Genomic DNA, 27,092 nt, shown 5'->3' with positions numbered 1-27,092 from the left:
TTAGTGAAATTGCAGGAACCATAGACGTCTGATGGAAATCTTGGTTGGTGCAAATTGATGCTATCAATGTTCCCAATACACATTTATAAATTTAGAAAATCTCTTTACATTACCAGAAAAAAATCAGTACGTCTAAATCCCAGTAGGGTGTTCCTGTTTAAATGAGCAAATTAACAAATTATACTGTGCCATGACTAACATTGGAAGAATTTGCGAGGCCACAACTTGAACAAGGTTGTTCCGGAATAAGGCAAAATATTCAAATCGGACGACACAAATTAAACACATATTATTTTTGGAAGAGATTTTATATATAAGTAGATATAGCTGAAGTGTATATCTTATTCCCATTGTTAGTTCAATTAATACAGTGATTCCAGAAATCCTTTTTCGGATTATGACACCATTCGGTTGAAATGGTGTAATTAATTATTTCAATTCAACCAAATGATGTCCATCATTATTAACTACTTTGACTGCAGCCCCTGAAACAATGGATTTCACCTCAACACCAAATCGTTGATGGTGGTTCGAACATCGCATTAGGTCAAACACCCTATTGCTTTTGAAATCACTTTGCATATTAGAGGATTTTACTTTTGCAGTCATTACAGTCAAGTAGTAAAATGTTCAACCTGGACAGCTAATGTTCTGAAATATAAATGTTCCGTGCAAGACATGAAACTGATGTACAATAATTCTAGGGACTGGATTAGTGTTACGACATATGATTGTTTAGGTAAGAAAGTTCAAGTGAAGTATTTTTAAAGTATTTTTGCAAACGATAATTCTAGCATACATAAACTTATTTATTATCTATCTTACGGGTTTATGCTGCTGTTTGTGCTTTCATTTATTTGGCCGGCTACATTCGATTTAGATTTTGGATTAAACAGTTAAGACTTACTTTGGTTTCATTTTTATCAATTTGACTTTTAAAGGTACAGATTTTGATATCATAGAACCATTTCCATCATCAACTTCCTGTGACGATTTCAATGCTTTAAGATATGTTATTTATTATGAATGTAACGGAAATGACGCAGACAATGAGCCTTGCAGGTAGGTACTAAATTATTTTATGAACATTGACTTTAACATATAGTCCAAAAGACCACAGAAGCAAAGCAGTAGGGCCATCACTGTTCATTCTAAACAGCAAGAATAACAATGCCTTAAAATAATATGCAAACAAACTAACTTCAAATTATAACTTTTAATGTGCTTATATTTGCATGATAACTTCGAAGGATCGTCAATTGGGTAATTTCTGAATGTTGTGCGATTGTAATGCTGTGATGAATCAGATTTTTATTGTTGTTTTCCAGTTCTTTGTTCAATGCACCTAAATGTGTCACAGAGCATTTGAATGATCTGCAACTCAATTGCAACCAAGAAAAGGTTACCATGTTACTAAATCAAAACCGAGATAGTGTATTTAATAGATCGACAGTAAAAGCATGCGAAGGTTTGTGTATAGATTGGCTAAGGTCATCTTCATCTTATGTCTTGACTGTAACGACCCACTATCTTGTTTCACGGAAGTTTGTGAATGCAGTTTCCTATGAGTTGTAAAAATATTGAAGACATACTGGTCAAAAATAAAAGAAAGGCATTAAATGGCATGCTCGTCTCTTATGCTTACTCTTAAAACTCAAATGTAATTTTGTTCAATGCGCAGATGTTTTGAATTTTTGAATTGATTTATCTTCCTAATCTAGGATAACAAGGACAAAACGCATAATCGTTGATATACAACAAAAAAGGAAAGGAAACGCAAATTCAGAAACCTTTTCTGCTCGATCCCGTTAAAGATTCGTTAACAATGTCTTCGAAATTTTAAAAATTTGAACCGTTTCATTTTCTTGCCAAATGTTTCTTAATTGTCTCGGAGTTTAGGCTTCGGGAATGTATAAAGTACCATGTTGACATGTATTTCGTTTTTAAAACAGACAAAATGGCACCACTGATTAATGGAAGTTGTTATGGGATGTCTCAAGCGGAATATCACAATGAAGTGCCACCATGTTTTCAATCTTTACGTGAATTAAAAGATGAAACTACGTCTTTAAACTCCACCTGCAGGTAAACTGAACAACGGATTCCTACCACTATATTATCCTTTTGATTTATATCTGTGCGAGATATAAGTATAAGGTTCTGACTTCAGTCATCTGGGAGTTGATGAATATCTAAACAGTGTTCTCTAAAGATTAACTGAGAAAAAATAGAGTGATTTAAGTGATTGCCCAGTCACAGTCAGATGATGTGAACAAACGATTCCTACCACTATATTAACCCTTGTTTACCAGACGATCCGAGAAAGACGAACAATCATTCAATATGCTTTTTTTTTCTTCTAACATTGTAAGATGTAAGTATGCTAGATCGTGTTCTAAAGATTAACCAAGCAAACATACAGTAGACTATTTTAAAATCAATTTTTATTGATTGTCCAATCAGATGACTGGAATACTCTATTCATCTTAGGTAAGAATAAGGCCGCTCTTTTATTTTGGCTCTTTTTCTGAAAAAGTTAAGAGAACAAGAACATTTGAATTAGAATGATATTATCACATATTTATGCCAGAGAGCTGATTTTTTTTTTTATTTATGTTAAGACTTTGTCATTGGTATATGTGTGTTATTATGTTGTGTTGCAGAATGTATTTAGAAGGCACTCGGTGTCTTGAAAGGAAGGCAAATGATGGCGAGACGTGCTCTGCTTCACATATATCCCGTGTTCTGATGGGACAGATGGAATATGCAAAGTCTTTAGGAGAGAATGGATTATCCGCTATGTTATTTATATACGGTAGTGCAGAGAAGATAGGACGTGTTGCAAAATGTCAAGGTAATGTAATGATTCTTTGATACATGGGGAATTCCAACATTCATCATGTAATGCCACGGGGCAACAAGGTGTGGGGAAGAATTCTGACGGTCGATCAATATCATCACAGCTTCTTAATACCATACTCCATTGCCCCTCTGGTTATATTAATTGCCCCTCTGGCTACGGGTCTGTTATGCATATAAGCTTTTCGTTTCCGAAGAAGGCGAATTATGCAAATCAAGCATTTTGATTAACATGATTGGATAGCGCTCGATATTTGATACTTATTTTTAGAACACATGGAATCTTTAGAGAAAATGGTGAATATTTGTGATGATGAGGAGTATATATCAGGAACGATTTTCTCCAATCTGTGTTTTTATCAACCCAAACAGGGTCAGAATCAGTGTAGGTAAGTCTCCAGTAATAAGATACATGAACATGATGGAGGCAAACGTACTACTATTTTCGCTCCTGATACTAATGAAGACAGAAACAACAACAATTTGAAATGAATAATGTTCTTCATAATGTCATAATATCCCCATTATCTTTAGCATAATATTCCTCCTCGTTTTGAACATTTGTTCTAATGCAATGTTGTGGTTTATGTTGATATAGTATCACACTAGCAGATCTACTACAGTGTACAATCAGAACAGTACAGCGCCTGGATTCCAACTGTACAGCCACTAAAATCGAACAGGCCGTTATTGGTAAAATCAATGAAACTAACAGCAATATCACAGTCTGTGATAGTATGTACCACTTTCATTTTCTCTTTATAAATACGTAAAAAAAATCGTTTTCGTTCCCGAATGCAAAAATATTTGTTGGATGTTCATGACGCCCTCTCTCAACTATTCCCGGATTAATTATAGATATACACTCTGCTACTAATGTATTGCCAAATTTTTATTTTGAAATTCGGGTTTTGTTTTGAGGCTCTGATCGTTAGTACTTGGATTCTTTATTGAATAATGAACACATGTCTCATGTGCTCTTATTAACTGCAGAATGAATAACTCATTACGATGTGGAATTTACAATGAAAAAAAAAGCTCAAAGGAAATTTCCTTAAGTATCCTTATTTGTCTGTAAAATGTAAACAGACTTGTTGATTTTGCAACACGGACGGATTATCGTGCTCACCACGAGTTTAGAGGAATCCACACTAATAATGAATATCTATTACAGATGAAGAGTATTGTTCCAGTGCTCTGGTAAAGAAGGAAGATATCTTAGTATGTTTACGGTTCCTATCGTTCATTAACTATACAGATATAACAGTGGAAGATACCTGCGAGTAAGTTTTAATTATGTCTTACCCTCCAGAATTTGCAAGTCAACAAGGCTCCTTATTTAATCATTCACATATTCATATATATTATCAATGTTCTCGCCGGTAACTTTGATTGAGCAAGGCCTGTTTCTTGACCAGTTAAATTTGGTGAAACGAAGTGATTTTGTTGAATCACTTTTTTCATTCGAGAAAGTTTTCATTCTATAGTGTCCTTCAGCAACGATATGTACCTTAACATGACTTTGTTCGAAAATGAATAATATTGTGATGTGAAGTTTCTTTTACATACACTTCTTCCGTTATTTTAAATGGTCATTCTTCAAAGAAACCGAAAGAATTAATTAATTTCTGTCCCACATCCGAAAAAGCATTATTTGTCTATATTATCTATTAAGAAATAGATTCTGCGAATATCCCTCGACAGTTTGTGTTTTTGAACATGTCTATCAAGGTAAGTTTGTTTTTATTCCCGATGAATCCGAAAGAGTACAAATAAGTATTCATTGATCAAAAAATGTTCTTATTCCAGATTTTATGGCGAAGGTTTAGAGTGTATGAGCTATTATTTGAGATATTTAGAGGTATTTTGTCAACCAGGAACACTCTCGATACCTACAGCAAACTATCTTCTAGACAACAAATTATCTGAATTTGATTTTAGTGTTTGTGAAGGTGTGTCATTACATCTGTAAATTAACGACGAATATCTGAATTTGGGAAAATATATTCAAGCAAATTAGCTTACTTTGCTCATTCCTTCAATCTTCAACTTGAAAAGTTAACCTCTTATCAAGTCTTTTCTAACATCATAATACCACCTTCCTGACGGATCGCAATCCAAATTTATCTATCCAATCAGTCCATGCAGTTTAATTGATGATTTTTGACTAATAAGATAATGGTAGAATAATGAAGGTCTTGTTCTATTTGATTAGATAATCTGACGCTAGAAGTAGTGCCATCAACTCGACCTCTCTGTGACAATGAAGAAGCTTTATTAAAGTATACGACGAGCACGTGTGTCCAGCCAGTATTGAATGATGTATCAGAAATGCCAGATTCACTTTGCACGTGAGTTACTTCTTTAACAAATCTTTAACAAATGTTATTCTTGTGTATCCAGAAAACAATCATGTCAAAATGTGAGGTACTGTCATTCTTACACATCGACCAAAACTAATTATTCAGGATTATGATAAATATTGAACCCGAATCACGTATACTTCAAATTGTTTGGTATTTAGAATGGAGGAAAGGAAAGGTTTAATTTCTTCTATATGAAACGGCCTTTGCGGTACTGAAATTTCAAAAAAATATGATGATACATGTTTTCTATTTGCTGATGTGTCTTCTTCAGTACATTTATTTATTCTGTATTGATTTTCATTGGACTTGAGAGTAAGATTTTACCCGACAGCAAGTTTTGTATTTATACCTAGTTTCTTTCTTTTAACAATGGAATTGTGTATTTTATTATAGATTGTTAACACATATATCATTCTGTGTGGTGAAAACTCTGCATGAATCTGTTATTTACTGTACACCGAGAGATGTAGCGACTGTTCTGATAGAGAATGCCGAGTTCGTACAAGCTAAATATCCATCACTCAATTTTACTGGTTGTTCTGTACCAGGTAATCGAACGTAATACCCAATATGTGGCTATCATCCACAGTGCCAAAATTGTGAATCGCCATCAGCGTTTCATTTGAATTTATGATAATGGTCGAATTGAAAATTAAGCGCTTTGATTGGTTGATCCTTCAGTTACTTGACAAATCAGATATCTTTTACAAACGATTATCACATGTGCAGCAAGGGAACTTCTGAAATTAACATTTATCTTACAGATATCGGAACATACTTTTAGTTATTAATATAATGCATTATACTACATACACCTCTGTACATTACTGATGTCACATGGGCGTGGACCAAACCAAGCTGTTGAACTTCATATATGATAAACAGATACAATAGCGATACTGATTTAGAAACCCCCCACAGACCCACACACCAGCAGACCTTGTTTTGTTTCAAATTGATTTTTAAATTAATCATCTCATACTGATTTGTCCTTTTTTCTGTAGATTTTAACGTTTCTGTGGAAACTACGACTCCGTCAGCAATAGTAAATACCACCTGTAAATGGGATGATATTACAGAAAGCATACCCAAATCGTGTCCAGGTGAAATAATGGATGTGAACAGTACACATATTGACGGCAAATGCGAGTAAGTAATACATGTATTGAACATGAACAATGAATGGTTGACAGTAATCGGTATCTATTGACAATCATATTGTTAACAAGACTGAAACTTCACAAGGGAAAGACTGAGACTGCATGAGGAAAAAGACTGAGACTGCATGAGGAAAAAGACTGAGACTGCATTAGGAAAAAGCATGAGGAAAAAGACTGAGACTACATGAGGAAAAAGACTGAGACTGCATTAGGAAAAAGCATGAGGAAAAAGACTGAGACTGCATGAGGAAAAAGACTGAAACTTCACGAGGGAAAGACTGAGACTACACGAGGAAAAAGACTGAGACTGCATTAGGAAAAAGCATGAGGAAAAAGACTGAGACTGCATGAGGAAAAAGACTGAAACTTCACGAGGGAAAGACTGAAACTACACGAGGAAAAAGACTGAGACTGCATGAAGAAAAGGAGACCAGAAGCACAATGAATTCTAAACAGCACATCAGTGATCTTTTTTGTGCAAAACGCGACTTATTCTAATTATGATAAGGAATTTTGTTATAAAATCTAGATCAATGATTGATTCTATTCACAGAAAGCTATCCCAATTGTATGGTTGTATCCAATCGTCATTAGAAACACGTGGCATCCCCTGTCCAATGTCATTGGTGTATGAACTGTTTAAGGATCATGGCGATGGAGTCATGCCATACGTAGGAATCAACCCTCGATCTTGTTCAGGTTTGTAAATACTATAGTTTGTGTTCCGGAACAGTATATTTTTTTTCCAGTGCTTAGCAAATTCTTAGGCTACTGTTAAATTCAAAAAATCAGAAAAATTAGATTTCCACACATCCCTATTTATGTAGAAAATACAATTCTCCACTTGTGTGTTTAATGTCATTTATACTTATTGTTATTTGATATTGGATGATATATGGTATTTGATAGTCAATCGTCTGTTGATCTGAAATATGTTGTGTACTTCTAACGAGGTTCCTTCGAGAAAAAGTTATTTCATTTTATTTATAGTGTCCTTTAAGGACGATCTATGTGTATTTCGTTATTAAAGGAGCATTATCACGATGTTGACTTCTTTATCGTTGTAAATATTGTGCCATACGTATTAACACTGTTGATGATTTCAGGCGTTGAGCCAATGAACAAGACCTGTTCTGCAGTCAACCAACTTGTGATTGACCCCAACGCTCCTGAATATGTATTGAAATGTTTTTCTTTGGTATTTGTCAGTCTATCTGATGATATTGACTATGATAACGCTTGTAGGTAAGTCAAGTATAGATTTATTTATCCATATTTCTTGTACTGATGGTAGTCTTTGTGATACCCCGTGTTCATTAATCCAAGCAGCAATTATAAAAAAAATCGTCCAATGTCGTGTCATCCCACTTTCAGTTCAATTATCCCTACTCGTTTCTTTGAGCATACATGTATAAACATAGAGATTACAATCTGGTTATAGGGCATATTCAGAAATTTGGAAAGACATTAAATAGATAAGTAGAATGTTACTAAACAACCTTCTTATGTGTAGTTTCCAAATCCTCGTGAATTCCAAAATAGGGAATCAGAAAACATATGTGATAAATATAGAATGAAACACATCTCCACCATCAGAAATACACCCATCCTAAAACACCCCACCTTCCTTCTACATTTTTTTGTCTGCAGAACCTCTAGGAATTCCTTTATAATTTGCCTTTCAGATTATTGGCGATGGCAATGAGATGTGCTATAAAAAAGAGTAAAATGTTGGGATATGATTGTACAACAGACAATATTAGACCAGCCGTCTACTCCTATACTTCTTTAGTTTTCAAATCTTTTAATTTTGATCCCGACAACTGTACAGGTATGTTCAGCTTTAATTTCAATATTCTGGTGATAGCAGCCTCAAAATCGTATATCTGTTTGAAATTTGTTACTGACCGGTATATTATGAAACATGACATCAAATTTTGACGAAGTCAACAAATTAGAAAGCATTGACATATTTCGCAAATTCCCAAATATACGTGATTTTCTAGTGTGGATAAATGTAGGTTTAGTACATGCTTTAAGATCATCAAACGACCAGCAACTGCAACTTCAGTTTTATGCTTCAATGTTTTTGATAACGATATGCTTCTTTCTACATCATCGTATCTTTTCTATCGATAAGTAACTAATTTGATTTTGTAGCTCCGATTGAGACTCGTTCTATATGTGAAGCTGGTGATTTAATGGTGTTAATAGCCTCGTCATCACCGTGTACCTACTATGCGAATCTTAATGACCAACCAGCATGCCAGTATGTATTGATTTTGTTTTCCTTTCTAAGTACGTCTACGTCTAAAGCATTATAGCACACGTGTACCCCGTGTTTCAGGAGGCTGGAGTTGCCACTGACAGAAGGACTGTCATGTCTCGAAGGACAGTCAAACTTCTTTTTGCTTATAGTGTTGCAGTGTTCCAAATACTTACATAAATATTTATTATATTATTAATGCCTGTAAGTTAAATGATGCGTTTCGTTTGGATATACGTCAACATGAAGCACATTTAAATGTAGTTGTGTCAATATCTGTAAAGATAATAAAGTCACTGTTCAGCACATCTTAATATAATAAAGTAACATTGTTTTTCTCTCTCTCTCTGATATATTTCAGATCATTGTCAATGTTAGTGGATTGTGTTTCTACGAGAATAAGCACATCAGGAATGTTCTGTTCTAAATCCACCATTCTGGAATACTTGGTAGATAATATAGACATGTTTGAATTGAATTCTACTTTCAATTTTACTACCTGTTTAGAGAAAGGTTTGTGCTTCTTGATAGTCAAGAAATGGTCTTCATCGAATTTCGTTCCGGATTTAAGGACATCCCAAGGAACTAAGAAATTAGTGTGCATCTTCTCCAGGTTGAATTTGAATGAAAGAGCCCTTTGTATAATATTGATGTTTTAACATTATCTTTATGGTGTTAATTTCTCAATCAGGCACGTAGGATAATACTATTGTCATTTCATTTATTGTTTTGTTGGAATTAAGACAGATCTTCAATTTGTACCATTTAACGTCAGTACATGATCAAAACGTGCACAATTTAATACATTCTTTTAATATATACATAGATGTTGTTGAGATACCACCAACGAATCTGATTAATTGTTCAGTTTTACCAGCAGCCGATGTTAGTACCCTAGACACATGTCAGGCATCAATAAAAGAATTCCAAGAAGCAGTAAATGGTAGTGTCAAATGCAGGTCAGTGTAGAACTCTTCAGAATATACATGAAATATCACGGTATTAATCTCGGGTCTAAATTCCAGATCTACCTAAATCATGGCTGATACCCATACTATTCTTGAATCAATTTGAGATTCTCACATCAGAAAATGGCATATTTCAGCCGACCGAACGTTTTTAGTAGCAGGTTCCAAATAACTTGTTACGCCCTTCAAAATCGTTGGATGGATGGATCTATTTTCTTTAGATTGATACGACGCTGACAAATTCTGATTTTTTGATTACAGTATATTGTTTGATGTTATGAGATGTGTCGCTTCCTCGTCATTTTATATGGGCTATAACTGTTCTATAAATGACATTACACGGCTGTATGGTTCCTCCGTGCTTCAAGGATTTAATCCAGAAAATTGTGATAGTAAGTAATTTACTATGTTATGGTGCTCAAGATTGGGCACGGTGTCGAGTTCTGGGTAGATTAGAAAAAAGAAAAGGCGATCTGCTTCCCAAACCCAAAACCGAACACTGTCTATTCTAGCCATTAGTCTGTATATTTTCGGTTTTGTCAGTTGTTAACAACTTCTTAATTACTGCATTGGACTTTGTTTTAATTGTGTTAATACAACCGGACGATAGATATAATTTGAAATAGCCGAGTCAAATGACATGACTCAAGTTCAGTGAGGTCGCTTACTTTACTAAGTCTCATACAGATGATATTCCTTAAGTCCCCTTCAGAAAGTTTTTCTCCATTTCTAAGAATGCTGTCCTGAAGATTGTTTATTCGACACATGTTCTTTTGGATAAACAGAAAATATTTCGACGTGTGGTTTAAGATAATTATATGCACAATTTACCGTAATGTTTTGTAGTACCAAGTGAGCATGATGTACCAAGGGGAGATAACCTATGTACAGATGGCGCTGTGTTCGAGTATTTTATAACCTATGATTGTAAAGAATATATTCCTGATCCGCATCGCATAGGCTTCTGTGGGTAAGAACGTAAAATCTGTACTTAACTAATACTGAAATAGGCCGATTCGTGATAACTACCACTTTACTTGAACTCTTTAATTGTGTAAGTCAAGTGATAGCCACCGTTTCCATCCGAACTATAAACTTGTAACAATTTATGTTGGTATTTCACATCAAAATGTAATCTTAAAGGGAAGTTTTGAAGACGAATTATAGTGACGTCGTAATCTGATCAAGTACTTCTGAAATTGCAGCTACCGCAGATATTAGATAAGATGCAAAAAAAGATTGTTTTCTTTAAATATTCTTTGTGGAAGCCACCTATGACCTTCTTGCTGTAATAAGTTTTGTTTATTATTATAGATCTTTAATGGGAATGGCCAACTGTCTTGATGGACTCCTCAAGGTCTGTCCCAAGTATGAAATAAATAAAATGATACAAGCACAGCCGTTTATGATGTATATTGGCAGTATTGATGATTGTAAAGGTAAACCTTCTTCTTTTTAACATTGTCCGGAAATATCTGTGCTGTTGATTGAGAACAATTCAGGTATGATTTGGTGATTTTTTTTTTAAAATTTGACTGTTTGTTAAAGTTCGACACCAATGCTCAGATGATTTTAAGTTTTCATATCACTTACTGGTTTGTGTGTATATTATAGATGAGATAACGACGACCCCATCTCCACATTATACGTCAACGACGCCGTATAGAAACACCACTATCTGTGCATGGGAGAGCATTTTGGATACAGCTTCCACAATTTGCCCTGATCAAATGCTGAAACTAGCACAGAATGATTCAGAAAAATGCCCGTAAGTGCCAACATTATTAGGAACCGTATTTTCATACTAACTAAAAAGAACAAATTAATGTTGATGAGAACACACTCTAGCAGCATATAGTCATTATCTCATACAACTTACTGACTAGAAAAATGTCCTCCTGGTTTGTTTGCTGTCCAAAACATACCTTAAAAAGACTTTGGGCCATATGCAGCGCTCGTACTTTACCTAAACTTTGAGTAAAGTTAGACTTAAGTCGAACCTTTAGGTATGCACCGATCTTTACGAAAGTTCAACTTTAGTCAAGGTAAGAGCACTGCATACGGCCCTTTGACTTAGACTTGATTTATAGCATGTGATTTGTACATTGTATTGCGTTGACCATCTTCATAAACTAAATAGTAATGAGGTGTAGAAAAGTAAAGTAGAACTTTGTTATTTATCACTGCCTTCTATTCAACAGGAAACTTACGTCACTAGCTCAGTGTATTCATATTGCAATGGTTGCCAGAGATATCGAATGTTCCATGTCGACTTTTCTACAACTTACCTATCAAAACGCTGATTATATGAGACAAACGTTCAATGTTGAAGTTCAGGCTTGTTTAGGTAAGTTTCCTAAAATGACATCCTTAAGTCGCAGTGGAAAAGATCAGTCGGTAGCAAGTCGGATTGTCGTCTTCTAGTTGGTTAAGTGTCGTAGGTTTCAAACCGCTTCAAGGAGGAGTGAAACTGTTTACGAGGGTCGGCCCCGTTTCGGCTTCCACGTTCTATTTCATATAATTACACAAGCTTATTTTATTTTTCTGATATAACTCCAGATGACAACCAACTGCTGTATCCACCATTGTACGTTGTTGATAGAGGATCACTCTGTAGCAGTCCTGTGGTCTATGATTTTGTATCTAATGTTACGTGTAAGGATTCGGTTAAAGATTGCAAGTATGTTTTCTTTTTCATAAATGCTTCTTAGCCTTACTTCACTTAGATAACTCTAGTACCACACTTCTTCGGGAATCACAGGAAATATTTTATAATGACATGGACAAGTAGGGAGCTTCCTTAATCAATAGAATAAATTAGCACACTTAAAGATAAAGCTATATGTAATTTAAAATTAATTTGAACCTTTTGCCTTCTCCAAAGATAATGTCGCACGTTAGACTGCAGACATAAATACGGATGATGGTTGAATATGTGTTGCCCAGTGTTGATACGGTGCGAAAATACCGCTACAGTAAAATCGTGACCATACCCTTACATTATGCTTAAACGTTCCTTTCACACTGAGCTCTGTACATTGTACTTCGATGATTTTTGCACTTTTTAACCCATTCTTATGTTCTGTTTCAGTTTGGCAACATATATGGAATGTCTGGCAAATAATATTACCAGATTGACCAACTCGGAATGTTCCATGCAAAACTTCACACCAAATTTAGCTGTGGATACCTTCCTTCAAACTTACTTTTCCAAGTGTTCCAGTAAGTAGACACCTATAGGACTACGATCATATCTGAATGGACTTGCTTATGAAGCCAATCGCAGTTATTATCTTTCAATACATCTGTTTTCTATAGCATTATATATTCATGGCAAATTTGTAGAAATGGCGATGATAATGCCATATTTTATTTATGTAATGATAGCTGATCTATTACTGTCGATGGTTATTGCATAGGGTATAAAATTCATGAAAGCTACGAAACTGACGCAGCAAATGCTTTCTGTAATATCATTGCTGTTGCCGCGAATAGTGTGAGATACTGATTTGCTCACGGCTCGTTCTCCAAAACGACACCACAGCTATAACCATTCCAAAGTCCTCTATAAATGCAGCTCCAAAACATTCCTGAAGATATTAGTTATCGAATTGTTTGTGGACTACATTCTCAGAAATGCCTACATGAACGTTTATTGATATATATTTGCATATATTGCTATCTAATTTGGTATTTCCGTCTCCTTTAGCCTAATCGACAGAGTTAAACTGAAATTCGTTTATTTTCCTCAGATGTCATATTTACCATACATTGTAGATGATACATCTGATCTGTTAAGCAATGGATGTATCAACCCTCTATCTACTGCTGACATGACTTCAATATCACCGTGTTTAACACCAATTATTCTCATGAATGATGGAGCGTCTTGCAGGTAATTAGCCCGACGAATCTGGCTCTACCCGTTCCTCGTGAGATGGACAGGGCCAGGTTTGTCGAGATGGAAGGTATGAACATGATATGAACTATAAAATCCGTAAGTTCCTTACTTTGAAACCCTTCTTTACATGAATATAGTAACTTGTTTCTTTTCATTCACTAAAATCACTACAACTATATTTTGTAAGATGTAAACTGCTGCTCCAAATGTTTACTGCGAATCCTTTAAACATGCATTTTTCTTTCAGTACTTTAGATTTTGGTTTATTCTTTCCAATCTATTCGAAAATTATTGTTTTCAGTGCATGTGCTCATTCATTGAAATGTAGGCCTCTTTGTGTTCCCTTGAAATACAATGTTTTATTTACAATTAATCCTTCTATCTTTTCAGTATATATGCCCAATCATTGAAATGTATGACCACGAAATTAGGCATGAACTGTACCATCAAGATACTTCATCGGTATATCCAAACAGTTTTTAATATAGTAGGACATATCAGTGGAAATATGACACAGATGTCAGCAATACCTCGGGTAGCTGAAATATGCAACAGTAAGTCCAGGGCATTGTCCTTTCTGCTGAAAATGAATCTTATATGTGTATTGTTAGAACAACCAGTAACTATGAGATCAGGAATTAGCCCAATCTCAAATACAATATATTATTGCTTTAGCTTTGTTAAATTTCGTCAATATTTATTGCACATTTATGACGTGAAAAGTTAAAGGTTGTTTAAAATGAACTCTATCTAAAAGTATCAGAACGGTAACGGATTATTTTGTGACTTATATAATTTATGAACAAATTTTGTTTAAATAAAGTATCAAGTTGCAATAGCTTTTGCTAATATTCATCTTTCAAAATTGCATAATTATATCGTGAAGGTATTAAATCGCCATTACAATATTGAATTGCAAGACTTATTAAACTGTACCATGATACGTAGTCTAATATTGATCTACCTTTTATAGATTTTGTAAGTAACTTAACAGTTGATACGATACCAGATATATGTCAACATGGTGATGCAATGATAAACATGATAAAACGGTTACCCTGTATACCACAGTCAGTTCGTAATATATCAACACCATGTCTGTAAGTATCTTTTGAAGATATTCTTATAAAAAGTTTGACAGTGATTGGGCATCACAAAATACCGCTGAAGGTCTTATACTCATACACAGACGGAAAATGACCGGACAGGGTAATATCATGGGGGTTGTAAATGATGTAAAATCAGGAGCGGAAGCTGCCGTCTCCATTTTTGTCAGATTTGTCCAAATTTAGGATTAAATTAATTCCAAGAAGCCCACAGACCCCCGTCCTCCATAAGTTGATTTGAATAAACGGTCCTGTTCTGGAAATGCTTCTCTACTTTCGCTTTATATTCTGATACTGGTCAAACATGACCGTTCATAGTTATAGAGAACTTTTCCTGATAGAAGGACGAACAACTTAATTTGGTTTTCTTTTTGTAAAACTTTACTCCACTCTGTGCGTTTATTGTAGTTATCTAGTGCCAACTATCAGACAGTGTATTCAACTTGCATCTAATATGACTGGTTGTAAAGCAGAAGACATCGTCCAAATTATTACAACAAATACGGAACACCTTAACGACTTCATACCGATTCCAGTTTTGGAAAAGTGTTTGGGTAAGTTTACCCGATATCGTAAATCGTTTACAAGCAATAACACATTCCATTTATTTTACGATATATAGGCACAGCGTTATGGAACTACTAGTTTTATACAATATTTTGTCATGTTTATTCCACCGTCTTCAATACATAGTTCTTACAATTATGTTATTTATAGAGTAAAAGATATTTCAATGTAAATGAGCTTGAACAACTTGGGCGCTCATATAAAGCGGTAGAACGTTTTGTTTTGCTTTGGATAGTAGACGGCACCATAAATATCACATTCTGCTTTATAAATTTAGGTAATGGTACATTTGAAGAAAATTGTCCTATTATTCTACCAAACCAATACAATACGAATATAAGATCCTGTTTGACTCTGAGTATAACAGCTCGTGCCACCCCCAATCCTGTCTCTACTGAAGATGTGTGTAGGTAGGTACTGCAGTTGTATGGACTACTATGGAGTAAAACAATGTTTGTCGTTGGAATAGGAGAATGATGTGGACCTTAAAGATCTCTAGAAACTTATAAATTGAAAATAAGTAAAACAAAATATTGCCGTTACTACCTATGATGATTTCGACGATGGAGTTCTGTTCCTCATATGTTTTTTCTCATATGTTTTTGTCTTCCATACATGTAAAAAGTCATTAATAGTACTGCATAGTTTCTTCAAAAATTTCTCAAACTAGGCATTTCAGTTTCTATTTCTATGTATTTTCTATTTATGACAAGAGTATCTAGAAAGACGAGTCGTCTTTTTCACTTTCAAACGCGGATAATTCTGGCTGTACATGGATTTGAAGGCTCAAATATTCCCGTTTCTGAGACTAATGTACGTTTGGTCAAACGGATGACGACTCTGCCCCTTTCACGGATTACCATTTTGATCATAATTACGTTAATAGTGTTAACATGCATAGACAGTTTTTGTAAATAGGACATTCTTGTTTCAGAATGGATTCAGTAGCTGTTAAATGTGTAAAAGAAAAGGGAAGAATTGTTGGTTATGATTGTCAAACAAAGAGTATTGTACAGCTGATAGACCGTACAGCTGATATAACCGGTCCTCACCATCCTGTATAAGTATGTAAAGTATTTCAAATGGATTATTACGTGTCCATAATGTTTAGTCAATTTGGAGCAGGAGTTCACATTAACCGAGGTTTTCTTTTTTTTTCTAATCAGGAATTTGGATTTAAATATCTACGCTATGATACTGTAGAAATGTGTTTTTACCCCCTGACTGTTAACAAAAATCGTCAAATCCTTCTCAGTCTAATTGAACAAACTTTCGCTCCGTTTTGTAATTATTTATTTATTATTTTATTATGAGCTTTTATTCTTAAAAGGTCTAACTGAATTGGCTATAAAAGCTTATAAAACACACGAAACGAAGGTTTAGTCTCATATTAATAGGACTGAGGTTTTGTGGAATCCTAGACATGAAGCTAAATAAACAATCCCGTTGAGTCACTTTTTCTCATTTTAATTTTTTATCTTGTTACAGTTGATGAAATAGAGGGTTCTATTTGTGACCAATCTGATATCATGGTGATACTGGCTACAAGCTACCGATGTTCTATGACATACTTCAACTTACAGAGCGAATCTATGTGCAGGTAGATAAATACTGAAACAAGTTGATTAACCTACACCTTCTGGAGACTGGGGAAGTGGTCGTAGCAAGCCAGGCGACACGATAATATTAATGCTATATGCCATGTTCTTCTCTCTAGTTAATTGGACTGATGGGTGTGAAATAAAATTCACAAACTTAAAGCCAGCGAAGGTTACATGTTAACAATACCTTTAATTGAAGTTTTCAGAAATGAATTTACGTGCTGCCGTTTTATATTTTTTAGACAGCCTCACTCGCGATTGAGGTGCAGAAAGAAATGTCAGACATAAAACTCCATATCATTTCAATGGTCTAGTGAAGTTAAATGTGGTGCTCTGAAAGAATTCTGTTTATGCATGCAGCCACTTTCTTTCTTTGCTCATAAAGGTGAAACAAAAATGTCTGATATAAAACTCCGTATCATTTCATTTGAAAGCTTTATCCTGGGTGTTATTTTTATGTGTTTATTTCAGTTTATTGGATAAGATGACGCGCTGTGTTTCACGGCTATTGTTAGAGTCCGGAATGTATTGTGATAATATCAAGATTAAAGAAGGACTGATATCACAAACTCGTAGATTACAGCCGTATTTTAATCAAACCAAGCAATCAACTATGAATGAGTCTTCATGTATATTAGGTATGCACTCTTTATATTAATATTAACCTCATATTTCTATTTAATCACAAATTATAGATTATACACCCACATCTATCTATGTTGACGTATATTGTTGACAACCATGTCCAAATATCTATTCAAATCCTCACGCGTAAAGGCTCTAATATCCGACCGATTTAGAAAAAATATGAAGCTCAAGATTGAATTTCAATGCTCTCCGAATATTATACTTGGTGATGTTAATCACTGTGGTTTCACATATTGAAAATGCTATAGTTTTTTTAAGTTCCATAAAATATAGTATGTAGGTATATGACCAAATAAATGAAGATCAAGTGAGAAAGAAACTTCCTATATAGTTTCACCAACTATCGAACTTCGTAATATCTTGACATTGTGAAGATTACCAACGACATGTACATGCAAAAGAGGATGTATCTGGACCTTATAAACTATCTCATTTTGTTTTATTTGATTAAAGCTACAGACGAGGTATCGTATTATCCTGTTAATATGACTGAATGTTCGGAGATGGTGGTATCAGGATTTGACATGTGTCAACACGCGTTAATGAGTTTGAACCAAACACAAGGCACGGAACAGCAGTGTCGGTAAGTTGACTTGCACAGATCTTTCCAGTTCCAGTATCGTGTACTTCTGGTCTGTTGTTTCACTGTACCATGTCGGAAAGATTAATCCTTGATATGTGTCGATATGTCGCAGAAGACATTTTGTAACTGCACGAGGTAGAAATATATATCCTATCTGGATGAAAAATCAGGTACAAACTTATGAGACAAAGAATTAACAGAATGTTCATCATCATCAAAGATACAGTAAAATCCCTGTAAAATCATTTCCCATAGTATTTCCCTTCCATGAACCTCTTGGTTTGGATCTGAGTTCTCAAATTATTGACAAATTAGTGATACAAATATTAGTTTCGTGGATCTTTTTGTAGTCTTGTATAATATTTCCTCTCTTCAATATGCTTCATGATTTACAATTACATGTTTCAGTGTACTCGAAGACTCTATGAAGTGTTTAGTCTATGCCAGCCAGCTCAGTGGTTATAATTGTACTGCTGATGATCTTAAAGAAATGTATATTAACAATAATACAATGTTATCAACAGTGTATGATACATTTTCACAATCTTGTTCAGGTAATCACACTCAGAGTTCTTATTGACGATTGAACAAAGGTTTTTAATTTAAAAATTACAGCATCAAAAATATCTGAATTGAGGTTTTCAATCTGTCAAATAACCAAATATGTCAGGTAGAATGGACGAATTGCAATAGCTTGAAAATAGCTTAGCTAGCAAACCTGTCTGAACAGCTATTCCGTGCTATGTTCATTCTTTTAGATTTTGAATGATCCAGAATGACCACGAAGACTTATTTCATGGCAACTCCATTGCGTTTGTTGGCTTGTTGATTTTGTTGAAAATCACTGTATATCGGGGTGTAATTTCTTCACAATGAGTTTCAAGTACGAATGTGATGTTTTTCAGGTCCAATGGAAATTCCTCGTTTAACAAGCACCAGCCTGTGTAATACACCGTTTATGTATCATTATATGATACAATATATATGTTCACAGTTCATTCCTGGAAACAGTGATCGAATGCCTTGCAGGTGAGGCAATAAACACCACCGATGATTTAAGCTTATAGTTTCGATTACTCGTCTATGAGAATTGGTCTGCTGAAACCAAAGTAACATCATTGATAATCATTTTCCTCTTCTGTTGATATTCGAGCAAGTATTAACCATTCGAACAGCAAAAACGAATCCCAACATCCAAAATAAAAGTTTGGCAATACATTAGGAAATACAGCAGCTATTGAACTATTCATATTAGTAGTATATCAATCAAATGAAGGATCTTATAATAAAAAGTGGTATATTGTGTCAACATGAGTAAACGTATCCCACCTGGTGCCTTAAACACATCTCTCGGGAAAAGGATTTGAGTGCATCTTCCTGACATACTTACCTTTAAATAGTGTTGCAATAATGATTGTATCAATTTCAGTGTCATTCAAGACCTAGGTAGCTGTATCAAGTCCGCACTGTCCACTGAGTTCCAGATGACGTGTCCAAGCTATTTAATTGAAGGACATTTGCAACGGCAGCCGTTTATGACCTACATTGGTTCAGTTTCTGTCTGTAGTAGTAAGCAATTTTCCGTTTTAGCGTGGTGTATACTGTGGCTCGGAACATAGGGTTTTACAAAACATGCAGAAAAATTTGACTGAAAATCGGAGATATATTATGACAGATATTCGGGTTGAGCAAATGAATTGCAACATATCTGCATGATATTTGTAGATTCATATCCATTTTATTTACAAGATACCTCTTTGATATGATAGTATTGTTCAGGATAATCTGTATTTATTATTCGTTCATTCAAGCATAATGCTTGTAGTATACATAAATGGAGAATTTGAAATAGTAGCATCTAGAATAATGAAGCAATTTTGAATCATTCCTTTCGTTCATCTATTATAGATCAATCAAGTGGTAATCTGCAGAGTGGCTGTGAAGGTGTATCTGTTAATAGTTGGCACTTTACAGATTGTAATCAGCATTACACCATGATCAACCAAGAACCAGAAAAATCATGCCTGTAAGTAATCATTAAAATCAAATATTTCGTTGTACAATATACAATGTTAACGAGTTAACCCTTGTTCATCATATGATAATGTACAATGTATTATCAAGACGACTGATTCGGAACAAGTTGCGTCATTTTTTAATGTTTTCAAATATGAAAGGAGACATGCAATGTTTGCCGATTTGCAAGATTACATAACTGTCAATGTGCAGGTGACTTGAAATATCCTTGCAAAAGTAGTGTCCAAATATTGAATAGTAATATACAGTTGTGTGCTTGAAATTATTAAAGCCCCCAGCTTGGTTTATTTTCTATTCTGTATTGTAGAATATTCTTTGTTTCAGTCACTGGGAAAAAACGATACACTGCGTACAAACCAATGTCTACAATGATGGTAAATACCGTTATTGTAAAACTAAAGATGTATTAGGTAGCTTAGTCAATGGTATTGAACTTGGTAAAATACTTCCAAACTTTGATCCTGAACCATGTACTAAAGGTTGGTGCTTTTTTATATCAATAAATTTATGTTCACAGCATGTGTTTAGGGTACCAGACATCATCAATCTCTTTAGTGAGAACCTATTCTACTTTTATAAGCTGAAACATGAGAATCAGCGTCATCAAGAAAGGGGCGTTGTTAACTAATCTATCTCCCGAACCTATGGTAGCCAATGCACTTTAAGGTGCAAGTGAACATCACAGAGCGTAACATAGAAGTTGGGATGACAATTTTTAAAAGATTGTGCTATTAATTGATGTTGGTAATTTGAATCCTTTCACATTTCTTGGCGAACGAAAACGTTCATGTTTTATTGAGGATATCAGCTCATTGGATGTTTAAGTATAAAGACTGATTTTTAATGTTTGCCTTTCATGGAATCCGGCATTTTATAGTCAGTAGAACTGTTTGGACAAGATGTTCAAAATAGGACAAAGCCTACTCACAGCGAATGTCTAGTGAGTTAAAAGAAAGTAGTCAAGTATATCCATTTTTACTTTTCTATAGAAATGTATGAAAATCTTCCTGAGGATTCATGTGATGAAATGATGCTGTATAGTCTAGCTATGAACAAATGTGATCCCAAAAATAACATTTGTGGGTGAGTCAAACTTTAAATATGTAATTTACCTATAGGACCTATAGTCCTATATAGACTCTTGAAAATGTGGTTGCCTTACCATATTATTATCATATCACAGTTTCCATATCGGTCACACAATTTGTGTGCCTGTGACTGAAAATTGATGATGCAAATGATCACAATCATGAGCAGAAAAAAATTTGTAGCCCTCATCGCTATTAATATACTATTTATTTAGACAAGAGGCCAGTATTAAAGAGTGTGTATTAAGTGACCTCTACAGCCATCGTAGCGGATGTGAGGATAAAATAGATGAAAAACTTTGGTATCTTATATCCAGGAATAATCAGAATTGTTCTGGTAAGTGTAGCAGGACCACAATACCAATATGTAAAATCAAAAGTTTTAATTCTCACCATGAGTGTGTGAGTGTGTGCATGGGTAATTGCTTAAGCGTATTTATGTGTATAAAAATCTGTAAATGTACTTTAAATAAATAAAACTGATATTTAAAAAAAAAAATCAATTAACTATTATTCACACGTAAAGCGGTTACAATTGCATATTATTCAGAACAGCAGTCATCATCTGGATAACCACACTATTTCAGACTGTAATATTCCCTTGTTCCAGTAACACCATTGTTTTCAGTTTATGATTACCTTGCTGCTTTCCGTAACTTATTTACGCCGGTTTTTAGTTATGTAGTTTCCTCGTTGCTTAAGCTTTATAATTCATTGTTGCTTTCAGTTAATGATAACGCTTTTGTTAACGGTTTATAATTACGCTGTTTTTACGTGTTGTTGTTTCAGAGGATCAATATTCAATAGATAGTCGTAACCAGGTATACATCTTCCAAAACAAAACTACATCATTCATCTGCGGATTAGACTGGAATGATACTGATGCTGAAGTTCTATGTAAACAACTGGGCTATTCTTACGGTGTTGGTAAATCTGATACGGAGTTTGAGGAGAATTCGGGCTTTACTTACAACTGTACCGGAAACGAGAGCAGATTGGAAGATTGTCCTAAACATTTCAACCGGGATTGTTTCTTTCAAAACAAAGTGGCCAAAGCATTCTGTTACAATGACGGTAAGGTTTGAGTGTGAGAAAAGCTTCTAAGAATCAACCTTCTATTTTCTAATGTTTTATATCTTATTCATTTCTATTGTGTGCAGAATACACATCGCTAACATTGCACTGTTATTGAACTATCTGAACAAGTTACACACTTCTGAAATTCTGAAAGAGAAAGAGTATTTAAAATGTTTTTCATCTATTTTTACAACAGATATTCAATATGGTTTAATTGACGGTCAGTCGGCTAATGAAGGACGCGTAACTGTGGTGAGGAACGGAGTAAAAGGCTATCTTTGTAGCGGGTATTATACTACTTACGAGACCAATTCTGTATGTAGAAAACTTGGCTTTGCTGGAGGAGATGATTTAGACGACGGTCAGATATTGACGAAATCTTTAGATAAATTATGGAAAAATACCATTACCTGTCCGGATTCTAGTATTGATTTTGCTGGTTGTGCCCGGAAGCCATGGGATGTTAATCCACTGCCCGAGAACGAGTCCAATTATTGTTACAAGAGTATGGCTGTATATTGTCACAATAAAAGTAAGTAATGGATTATAAACTTGTATCCATGGTCTTGTTGGCGGAAATTCGTTATTAAAAAAAATCACCAGTCCGGCTTCTTGATGATTTTAGATATTCATGTAAGAAAACTACTGTTTAGTTATTGTCATTAATTATAAGGGAAAAGGGATACTATACATACAAGGAACAGGCAACGTGTTGGCACGTTTACCGACAAGATATGTTAGTAATGACATTTCTACAAAATGACTTTTGGAGGGTACTGGTTAAATAGTGTTTATATATTCCTATATATTTATCTCGTCGAAATTGCAGTCACCTATCGCTGCTCAGAATTGAATAGAAAGTGTTGATTTCTCATTTGTCTTTAATTTACTGTTAAAATGGGTGAATTTTTCAGCTCGACTAAACACAGCTGATAGAAATAATACCGGTATGTTGATGATGTACGGAGAGAGAAATGGTCAGACACGACTTTCTCCTGTTTGTAAAGACAATATCAACCAAGATCTAGTCACTGCACAGTGTCAATACCTTGGCTTTAATGACGGTGGGGAATTATTAGATGTCAATCCATTTGTATCCACATTTTCATCTTTTGGTGTGAAAATTAACTCGTGTCCACCAACAGCTAACACTATTGAAGATTGTGATATTGGATATGACCAAATGTGTACGCAAGGACCAGCAATATTACACTGTTTTATCAACCAAGCCAATCACAGTAAGTATTATTTGGAATGGAAACCGATTCTAGTAATACCCAATGCTGTTTTATTAGTCCGGACAGAAAACACTTGAACAACATTTCAACGATTAAAACTTTGTCTAAAACCAGTTACATATATTCTGAAATATTGCAAAAAAAGCCTACTGTTAGGAATGGTATAGTTTTTAAAGGAACAGGTGCGCCATATTTGTTGACCAATCATACTTTAGTCTCAGAAACGGGAATTCTTTAGCTAAGAAAATCCAGAATTATCTGCGTTTGAATGTTAAAATAACAACTCGCCATTTAAAGTTAATTAAGATACTCTATGATATATAGAAATGAAATATATATATATAGAAATAGTTTTCCTAGTTAAAGTTCATGTCTAGTAGTTCTGAAGACTATTTACATTATAATATTCAAGACTAAAATCAACCCCCCAAAATGACACATCTGTCCATTTAAATATAGATGAAAATATGTGATGCGACAACTTCCGGTTTTATTAGAAAATTCCAATGCAATGAAAGCAATGGAAAGATGCACGATATTTGATGTTTTTAACATACAATATTTCATGTTTTTTAGGTGATGGTGATATGAAAATTGATACAACTGGCAGGATCTGGGTGTATAAATATGATTTGTGGGGCACTATCTGTTCCGAGGGATGGAATGATAAAGCAGCCAGGAGTTTCTGTAGATCGCAAGGTTATGATTCTGGTGTAAGTCGAGAGTTATCGTATCTCAGTTACAATGCTATTGACACTAAATGGTTGTATAACGTATCCTGTTTTGGAAATGAAACTGGATTCTGGAATTGTGCCCACAAGTATCCTACAAATGACGAGTATAATGTATGTAGATATGCTGATGATGCTGGTGCTTATTGTTTTAATCAGTCAGACAGTAAGTGGTTGCTTTTTGAAAATGATAATTATAACTTTTAACACTGTAACGTTTTAACAATGAAATCGAGATTACGCAAACCTGTTCTTTTTTTTTACCCTTTTTTGGCAAGAAAAGATCAGTCATTGGAATGGAACTTACAATGGTTTAAATTCTGCCTGTCTTCATACAAAAGCTGAAGTAGAAAATAAAACTAGATTGTTATATTTAGCTATAGAAGTATTATGAATCAAAGCAACAAAAAGACTTTAATTTGAGTACATCTGATTATTTCAGTTGTTTCATCCATTGTTGTCGGCTTATTTTATTTTTTGTGGGTTAGACCAATGTGTCGAGTGTTTTCTTTAATGCAGATCCCTACTTCATACTAAGAGACGGAGTTCCACACACTCCAGGTTCCCTCCCTGATTATGGTCGGCTGTACTTCAGTGTAAAAGGCGAAGAAGGAGCTCTTTGTGCCCCCAGAAATGTCCAACTACCACGAGTCATATGTAAACAGCAAGGATTCGACTATGGTGAATATTTCGAGGGAGATTTACCTAGTCCTAGGGTAAGCTGTTAGTTGAGCATTGATCTTGAACAGACGAGATACGATGTCCAGTGCGGTGTACGGTGCGATATTCGATACAGAAGAAAAAAAGAACAAGATATGTGTCTGGACACGATTCGTTTCTACTATTGTCTACTGTATTGATAATACCGCACTGGACACCGTATCTCGTTTGTTCATGGCTTTAGTCCTGTTCCCAGTAATGTGTTTATTAATACTTTGAAGTGAATTTTGTTTTCGATATCTGTGTCAAAAAGGAGTAATCATTGTTTTATAAACTTCATTTAGATACATCTCTTTAAAAAAAAAATCGGATTTCAAAAAAATATGTAGACTACCTGTATGAGGCTAAAACAATTTAATTTTAGTTCCTTATATAAACAATGTATAATATTGCAGACATCGATATCGTGGAGAGGTGATTTACGGTGTAGAGACGGCGATTCAATGGTGCTGATGTGTTTCGAAGATGGGGTGAATTGGATCAGAGTCGATTCTACCAGTCCGTCTGAAATTTCCTGTGATGGTCACAATACTGTTCAAGTTTACTGTTACAGTGATGGTAATAATGTCGTTCTTTTTCGGCGTTTCTATTAAATATTAACTGATATATCCGCTGGATGATAGTTACGAGGCCACAAATGTAGATACGTGATTATTGATTATTTTGCCCAAAGGATACTATTCAGCTTGGAAAAGAGATAGAAAATGGCTTTCATTTTTCACGTGTAAGCATGAATAAAACCAACGATCTGATGTGCCGACTTATTTTGTATAAGATTAGGACGCAAAACACAGTTTCGTTGCATTGGTGAACAGGTTTTATACTTAATTCTTGTTCTTTTCAGCATGGATCAGCACTGGTTTCTTAAACACAACTGGTATGATTACTGTGGTAGATAAAACTGAACAACCAATTGTGCTGTGTGAAAACCAGATTAACAGAGAGGGACTTAACGTATTCTGCAAGTCCACCAAAAAGTCTGCAGCACAGAAAATAAGCTTCATGCAATACCCTGGGTATCATGCCACTGGAAGTATAGGGTACAACTGTAGCGGTGGAGAATTATATCTCTCTCGGTGTCAAATAAATACTGATGTCCAATGTGAAGGTCGGCCTGTTGTGGTTCGCTGTGATGATGATTATGATTCTGGGAGTATAAAAGACTTGGTTATGGACAGAGACTCTGGTCGGCTGAGGTTACTGAAGTATGGTGTTTACGGTAGTATGTGTGCTGACCAATGGACGGACGTTGAAGCTGATGTTTTCTGCAGATCAAAGGGTTATATTAAGGGATATGCGAAAACTCTCATATCTAATAGTCGAGTGGCACAGTTCCATTCTTTTAAGTGTTATGGATCAGAGACAAGCTTGTTGGATTGTAATTATCTGAACTCTCCTACTAAAACATGTAATGATGCAGCAGTCAAGTGTATAACAGAAACTGATGGTAAGTATACTGTATTTGTATCTATTTGAAGAATAGAAATAAGTTGAATACAATTTGATAATTGAATTTATGCGTAAATTACGACAGATTTAATTTATAGACCATCAACCTCACACCAGTAATTACTACGAACGCTGTGTAAATGGTTCTCTCAACAGAAGCATGAATATATGACAGACGGAAAGTCCGTAGGACTCGGTATTTCGCCCTTGTGGCTTTTGATTATTACTCGTTTTGCTATAGGCTGTGATTTGATTGACCTATTTCAGATTTTGTGATATCACTGGAGAATCAAAATGAGTTTGAAGGCTATGGAAAGATTTTGATATCTAGATCTGGTGTGACGTCATATTTCTGTGACACGGGATATTTATCGTCCGCTGATGTAGAGAATATTTGCAGACATCTCGGTTTTGCGGAAAGTGAAGTTTTAGATGTAGATACTAAAGACCAACAAACGTCTGTCTGGGAAGTTGATTTCGAATGCAATTCGTAAGTAATATAAAGGGCTTTATCGAAAGATTTTGACGAAATGGGTCTGAGTATTTGTAATCACCCAAGGATGAATTCTATTAAATATCAGAAAATTAAAATATATATAGTATGAGTTATTGCCGTTGTTCTTGCACAGCATTCCATTTTTGACACGTAAACACTCATAGGCACAATTCTTTCCGGATTTTGACGAAACTTCGTGTGAGTGTTTCTAATCAACCAAGCCTGAACCCT

At 34.8% G+C, this 27,092-nt stretch overlaps 1 protein-coding gene across 1 annotated transcript in view; it reads left to right on the top strand.

Moving 5' to 3' along the window:
- Positions 1 to 678: 678 nt before the first annotated feature.
- Positions 679 to 27,092, top strand: part of LOTGIDRAFT_159694 (hypothetical protein) — a gene marked incomplete at both ends in the record, with an annotated part of 30,094 nt that continues 3,680 nt past the window's right edge. Inside the window, 49 exons of the mRNA XM_009054183.1 lie at positions 679 to 739; positions 942 to 1,062; positions 1,329 to 1,468; positions 1,953 to 2,085; positions 2,664 to 2,854; positions 3,131 to 3,248; positions 3,458 to 3,594; positions 4,034 to 4,142; positions 4,669 to 4,811; positions 5,075 to 5,210; positions 5,619 to 5,773; positions 6,230 to 6,374; positions 6,939 to 7,084; positions 7,492 to 7,630; positions 8,071 to 8,216; positions 8,546 to 8,654; positions 9,013 to 9,164; positions 9,478 to 9,610; positions 9,881 to 10,011; positions 10,466 to 10,589; positions 10,934 to 11,058; positions 11,234 to 11,387; positions 11,821 to 11,966; positions 12,179 to 12,299; positions 12,711 to 12,841; positions 13,397 to 13,514; positions 13,911 to 14,074; positions 14,494 to 14,620; positions 15,035 to 15,180; positions 15,471 to 15,603; positions 16,128 to 16,237; positions 16,682 to 16,793; positions 17,266 to 17,432; positions 17,896 to 18,025; positions 18,434 to 18,579; positions 18,931 to 19,054; positions 19,455 to 19,594; positions 19,934 to 20,051; positions 20,387 to 20,541; positions 21,052 to 21,145; positions 21,366 to 21,487; positions 21,940 to 22,224; positions 22,424 to 22,759; positions 23,142 to 23,465; positions 24,042 to 24,362; positions 24,716 to 24,912; positions 25,312 to 25,474; positions 25,761 to 26,363; positions 26,633 to 26,855. Coding sequence (XP_009052431.1) covers positions 679 to 739; positions 942 to 1,062; positions 1,329 to 1,468; positions 1,953 to 2,085; positions 2,664 to 2,854; positions 3,131 to 3,248; positions 3,458 to 3,594; positions 4,034 to 4,142; positions 4,669 to 4,811; positions 5,075 to 5,210; positions 5,619 to 5,773; positions 6,230 to 6,374; positions 6,939 to 7,084; positions 7,492 to 7,630; positions 8,071 to 8,216; positions 8,546 to 8,654; positions 9,013 to 9,164; positions 9,478 to 9,610; positions 9,881 to 10,011; positions 10,466 to 10,589; positions 10,934 to 11,058; positions 11,234 to 11,387; positions 11,821 to 11,966; positions 12,179 to 12,299; positions 12,711 to 12,841; positions 13,397 to 13,514; positions 13,911 to 14,074; positions 14,494 to 14,620; positions 15,035 to 15,180; positions 15,471 to 15,603; positions 16,128 to 16,237; positions 16,682 to 16,793; positions 17,266 to 17,432; positions 17,896 to 18,025; positions 18,434 to 18,579; positions 18,931 to 19,054; positions 19,455 to 19,594; positions 19,934 to 20,051; positions 20,387 to 20,541; positions 21,052 to 21,145; positions 21,366 to 21,487; positions 21,940 to 22,224; positions 22,424 to 22,759; positions 23,142 to 23,465; positions 24,042 to 24,362; positions 24,716 to 24,912; positions 25,312 to 25,474; positions 25,761 to 26,363; positions 26,633 to 26,855 — 7,904 coding nt within the window. The remainder of the gene's footprint in view (positions 740 to 941; positions 1,063 to 1,328; positions 1,469 to 1,952; positions 2,086 to 2,663; positions 2,855 to 3,130; positions 3,249 to 3,457; positions 3,595 to 4,033; positions 4,143 to 4,668; positions 4,812 to 5,074; positions 5,211 to 5,618; positions 5,774 to 6,229; positions 6,375 to 6,938; positions 7,085 to 7,491; positions 7,631 to 8,070; positions 8,217 to 8,545; positions 8,655 to 9,012; positions 9,165 to 9,477; positions 9,611 to 9,880; positions 10,012 to 10,465; positions 10,590 to 10,933; positions 11,059 to 11,233; positions 11,388 to 11,820; positions 11,967 to 12,178; positions 12,300 to 12,710; positions 12,842 to 13,396; positions 13,515 to 13,910; positions 14,075 to 14,493; positions 14,621 to 15,034; positions 15,181 to 15,470; positions 15,604 to 16,127; positions 16,238 to 16,681; positions 16,794 to 17,265; positions 17,433 to 17,895; positions 18,026 to 18,433; positions 18,580 to 18,930; positions 19,055 to 19,454; positions 19,595 to 19,933; positions 20,052 to 20,386; positions 20,542 to 21,051; positions 21,146 to 21,365; positions 21,488 to 21,939; positions 22,225 to 22,423; positions 22,760 to 23,141; positions 23,466 to 24,041; positions 24,363 to 24,715; positions 24,913 to 25,311; positions 25,475 to 25,760; positions 26,364 to 26,632; positions 26,856 to 27,092) is intronic.

This window comes from Lottia gigantea (assembly GCF_000327385.1).
Source record: "Lottia gigantea unplaced genomic scaffold LOTGIsca_21, whole genome shotgun sequence".
NCBI classification, from domain to species: domain Eukaryota; kingdom Metazoa; phylum Mollusca; class Gastropoda; family Lottiidae; genus Lottia; species Lottia gigantea.
This window is presented reverse-complemented; position numbering and strand designations above follow the sequence as displayed.